Here is a 5,000-nt window from a genome sequence, read left to right as displayed (position 1 = left end):
ATCCCTGCACACACACACACACACATGACAGGAAAAGAATGAGTGTATGCGTGCATGCATGCGTGCATGCATGCGTGCATGCATGCGTGCGTGCGTGTGCTGCTGTTGTCCACAGTCATCACAACAGCGCGACGATGCTCCAACCAAACACACGCCATGCTGCCATCCAACAGCTCTCCTTCTCCTCCTCGTCACCACCACCCCAGCCCGCGCATGCTTGCAAATCCCACGCCGCACATGTGGTGCAGAACAGGACGTACAGCCGCCTGAAGAGGATGAGGAGGACAGCGACGATGTTGGCGTCGGCCCAGGGCACGTGGCGCTTCCTGTTCTGCTTCAGCAGCGGCTCCCGGATGAAGCAGATCAGCACCATCACCAGCACATACACGCACGCCTGACGGTGGCGGCGGTGGTGATGGTGGTGGTGCACGTGTATGGTGGTAGAGGGTGCGGGTGTGGGTGTAACAGGCCATGAGTATAGAAAAAATGGTGTTCATGTGTGTACGTGTGTGTGTTGTGAAAGGATCGTGATGTGCGAGCTGTGCGTGTTGATGAATCAATGGTGGCCAGCAGACATGTTGTTGATGATCGCAGTGGTGGCAGTGGCACAGGAACGGCTGTGTGTTGACGTACAACGAGCCAGAAGACGGCGGCGTAACCGAGCTGTCGCGTCACAACACCACCTGATGGAATACACACGCACACGAGGCACATGTGAGACTGTGTTCCAAAGTGCAGCTGCAAGGGTACAACAGCCACATCCACACGTGCACGTGCACACACACACACACAGCCACCCACACACCCACGCACAACACACACATCTACACGTGCACACACAACACGCACACATGCACGCACAACACACACACACGCACAATACAACACGCGCAACACAACACAACACACAACACACACACACACACGCACGCACAATACAACACGCGCAACACAACACAACACACAACATGCAGTGCACGCTGGCTGCTGCTGCTGCTGCTGCTGACCGATGTAGTAGCCAGCACACGCGCCGGCGAGATTCATGCCCTCCATGACGCCAATCCACGCCGTGCGGTCCTTCTCAGAGGTCACGTCCGCAACGCTGGCCGCAGGATTGAGTGGACGATGAGGTGGCCGTAACGAGTGAGGGAGTGAGGGAGTGAGGTAGACAGAGAGAACACACACACACACACACACACACATTACAGGCAGAGACACGTAGACGCATTCACATCACCCACACACAGATACAGACACAGACAGACACAGACAGACACATCACATCACAGACACACACATCACATCACAGACACACACATCACATCACACACACACAGAGCAGCAGCAGCAGCACCTTGTGAAGAGGGACATGAGGAAGAGGGCGTATGTGCCGAAGATGCCGTAGCAGAGCATGGGCAGATACAGCCAGGGGAGGGCGAGGTCCATGTAGATGACAAGCAGAATGCCAAGCTGCTGCAGCAGCGAGCCCACGCACGGCAGGAACATCATGGGCTTGCGGCCAAACTGTTGAACGTTTGGGGGGAAGGGGAAAATGATGGAAGGGCAGGGACGAGTGGTGGTGGTGGTGGTGAGTCGGTGCATGGTTTGAGCACATACGTGGGAGATGTGGAAGGGATGAACAGACAAACAGCAAGGGGATACACGTACACACACACACACACACACACACACACACACACACACACACACACACACACACACACACACACACACACACACACACACACACACACACATGTACCTTACCTTGTCTGAGAGGGCGCCAAGCGTTGTGACGACAAAGAAGGACGGGATCACCATGGCCAGGTTGTAGTACACGAGCAGCTCAGAGGCCTTGCCCGTCACCTGCGCATGCATGCGCGCAGGTGTGCATATGGGGGTGGAGTGGTAAGTGTGGTGGTGTTGTCGGTGTTCAATGTGGCATGCGTGAGGCGCAAGCGAGGGTGGGTGCCCCAAGACCACGGAGAGCACTCGGAGGCAAACTGGCAGACAAAAGAAAAGGGACAGCGGGTGCGAGTGGAGTGCATGTTGTCGGCGTACGCGGGATGAATCGCAGTAGTCCGGCTGTGTTGCGTTGACGACATTGTGGTGGCGATCGCGCTCGCAGACCTGTGCATGCGTGTGTGTGTGTGTGCATGCGTGTGTGTGTGTGTGTGTGCATGCGTGTGTGTGTGTGTGTGTGTGTGTGTGTGCAGTGCGTGTGTGTGTGTGTGTGTGTGTGTGTGTGTGTGTGTGTGTGTGTGTGGCACGTGGTACATGGGTAAACAAGTGAGGACACATAAGTGCGTTGGATGTGCGCAAAAGACATGCCTCCATGGGACGTGCATCACGTGCACTGCACGCTGGCACGCGTGGACTGACATGGCACTCAAGCACGCAGTAGCTGACACGATCACACACCCCCCCTTCTGTCCCACACGCACGACACGCACACGCACTCACGCACCATCTTTTGCACAAGCTCGTTGCCCGGTGCACCGCCAAGCTGGATGGCCATCATGTACAGGAACATCACAGCCTAAACAGCATGCAGATTGCATGTGTGGTGGTCGAGGTGAGTGAGGTGAGTGAGGTGAGTGAGGTGAGTGAGGTGAGTGAGGTGAGTGAGGTGAGTGAGGTGAGTGAGGTGAGTGAGGTGAGTGAGGTGTGTGTGTGTGTGTGTGTGTGTGTGTGTGTGTGTGTGTGTGTGTGTGTGTGTGTGTGTGTGTGGAAGAGAGAGTGCGTGGAAGAGTGTGTACACATATTGACGAGCATTGCCACATGTCCACGCGCAAGAAAGCATACAGGCCACGCTCCTCGACGCGCTCACTCACCCAGAAGAGGGCCTTCTGGCCCCATCCAATCTCCATGGCGTGTGTGTGTGTATGTGTGTGTGTGTGTGTGTGTGTGTGTGTGTGTGTGTGTGTGTGTGTGTGTGTGTGTGTGTGTGTGTGTTGTGTGGAAGAACAAGAAGAAGACGAAGAAGAAGAACAAGAAGAAGAGGGAAAAACACACACGCACACGCAATCCAGCACAACAACGCCAAACACTGACCACACACCCCCCCCACACCACACCACAACAACGATCCACCACCCTCTCGTGATGGAACTGGACGGTAGGAGGCCTGTGTGCACTCGCTTGCCGTGTACGCTCGCTCACTCGCTTGCTTGCTTGCTTGCTGTGTGATGATGTTGTGACCTGTTTAACTTGGCCCCTCTCCGCCATGTCCATCACCCATGCACCACCCGTTTGCCACTGGCTGTACGTGCACTGACATGCCTCTCGTTCCCTCACCTCACCGTCGCTCCGTTCGCGGCGTTGCGCATCATGCAGAGGAAGAGCGGCAGGCCATCGATACGATGGCAGAGTTCGTGGCGCGGAACGGCCCCACGTTTGAGGCCATGACCCGCGCCAAGCAGCGCCACAACACAAAGCTCGCCTTCCTGTATCAGGGCCACAAGCACCACGGCTACTACCGCGCCAAGGTTGCGGAGCTGAAGATGGCCGAGGCAGCCGCGCTCAAGACACACAAGGCCGCCGGCAGCGCCGAGGCAACCAAGATTGCACACTTCAAGGCACAGCTCCTCAAGCGCGTCATGGACACGGGCACCAAGGCACACATCAAGGTGCTGCTGTGTTGCTGCTGTGGCACTGGTGTTGCGGATTGTGTTGTGTTGAGTGTGTGCTGAGCCATGTGGAGCCGTGCTGCGCTGTGTCTGCCAACCTCTTTCATCGCATCACACTCCCCACCCAGCACTTCTCCTCATCCAAACATGGGCCCTTGCCCATCCTGACATGGTGCTCGCCACCGCACCCCCACCCCACTCCAGGAGGCGACCTTCTGGAGCATTGAGCAGCGGTTCTCGACCAAAGGCTTCTTCGAGCTCGTGCTCGCTCTGCAGCAGCGCGCCCTCTCTGCAGAGGAGCCGGTACGATGCACTGATGATATGGAGGTGCCCCGAGTTGGGGGCGGCTGATGGTGATGGTGGTGGCTGCAGGAATGCAGGCAGCGCGAAGGTGTAGCAATATGACCTGCGCATGTCACTCATTGCGCGCGTATGTGTGGGTGTGGTTGACAGGAGAAACGGATACGCTGCCTGCTGCTCGCCGCCAACATGCTGTATCACGGGTGTGTAGTGGTAGTGGTAGTTGGTTGTTGTTGTTGTTTGTTTGCGGGTTGTGCGTGAAATGCTGTGTTCATGCCACTCCTGAAGGTGTGCTGCGACACTGCTCTGGCATTGCAACGCCACTCACCACTGTAACCACACACACCGGCACCGACGCTGCAGGACGCGTCTTCGTGTGCACGACCTCGTGTCGCCGCTGCAGACCGCCATGCCCGCCCTCTGCTTCTCCGTCATCTCCACCGGCGACGATGGCAAACACGTCGTCGATCAGGTGTCGCTCAATGTATTTTGTGGACGTCTGTGTGTGCGTATATGTGTGTGTGTGTGTGTGTGTGTGTGTGTGTGATAGTGTGTGTGTGTGTGTGTGATAGTGTGTGTGTGTGTGTGTGTGTTCACGTGTGTGTGCGTGTATGTCAAGCGTATGAAGCTACGATGTTCCCCAATCTGCCAGCCGACGCACCCCTTCTCACATCCCAATCACCACTTCCCCCATCACCCCCCCCCCCCAATTCCAACCGCCCCCTCCAGCTGCTGCGGGTGTGGGCGGGCGACGCGGTGTTCCCAGCGCCGCTGATGTCATCACTAGAGAGCACGTGCGCCGGCCGCGTGCCGCCACGACCGCTGCTCTCCGACCTTCCGCCCGCTCGCGACGAGGACGCCCCGCTGGTGATGATGATGATGTGATGAGGGGGAGGGGGGGGGGTCCCGTGTTTCTGTGTTCTTCGTGATCAATTGACACGCACACCCATCCCCCCACCAAAACCCACACCCACACCCACACACCCACACACACACACACCACCACCACACACACACACACACACACACACACACACACACACACACACACACACACACACACACACACAC

The 5,000-nt window shown here is 57.2% G+C and overlaps 2 protein-coding genes across 2 annotated transcripts in view; one reads left to right on the top strand and one right to left on the bottom strand.

The window, feature by feature from the left end:
- Window positions 1-2,916, bottom strand: part of PTSG_09080 (uncharacterized protein) — a 4,799-nt gene extending 1,883 nt beyond the window's left edge. The window contains exons 1-9 of the mRNA XM_004989821.1: window positions 2,835-2,916; window positions 2,468-2,539; window positions 2,062-2,130; window positions 1,768-1,866; window positions 1,355-1,524; window positions 1,008-1,102; window positions 634-683; window positions 261-394; window positions 1-4 (exon numbers count right to left, since the gene is read on the bottom strand). The exon at window positions 1-4 is cut by the window's left edge and continues 58 nt beyond it. Of these exons, the coding sequence (XP_004989878.1) occupies window positions 1-4; window positions 261-394; window positions 634-683; window positions 1,008-1,102; window positions 1,355-1,524; window positions 1,768-1,866; window positions 2,062-2,130; window positions 2,468-2,539; window positions 2,835-2,870 (729 nt within the window). The 5' untranslated portion in view covers window positions 2,871-2,916. The remainder of the gene's footprint in view (window positions 5-260; window positions 395-633; window positions 684-1,007; window positions 1,103-1,354; window positions 1,525-1,767; window positions 1,867-2,061; window positions 2,131-2,467; window positions 2,540-2,834) is intronic.
- Window positions 2,917-3,012: 96 nt separating this feature from the next.
- PTSG_12832 (uncharacterized protein) overlaps window positions 3,013-5,000 on the top strand; it is a 3,273-nt gene continuing 1,285 nt past the window's right edge. The window contains exons 1-6 of the mRNA XM_004989820.1: window positions 3,013-3,118; window positions 3,337-3,629; window positions 3,834-3,932; window positions 4,083-4,132; window positions 4,293-4,401; window positions 4,659-4,796. Of these exons, the coding sequence (XP_004989877.1) occupies window positions 3,106-3,118; window positions 3,337-3,629; window positions 3,834-3,932; window positions 4,083-4,132; window positions 4,293-4,401; window positions 4,659-4,796 (702 nt within the window). The 5' untranslated portion in view covers window positions 3,013-3,105. The remainder of the gene's footprint in view (window positions 3,119-3,336; window positions 3,630-3,833; window positions 3,933-4,082; window positions 4,133-4,292; window positions 4,402-4,658; window positions 4,797-5,000) is intronic.

Source organism: Salpingoeca rosetta (assembly GCF_000188695.1).
Source record: "Salpingoeca rosetta unplaced genomic scaffold supercont1.27, whole genome shotgun sequence".
In the NCBI taxonomy this organism is placed as follows: Eukaryota; class Choanoflagellata; order Craspedida; family Salpingoecidae; genus Salpingoeca; species Salpingoeca rosetta.
The sequence above is the reverse complement of the archived record's forward strand: the minus strand, read 5'-3'. Positions and strand labels throughout refer to the sequence as shown.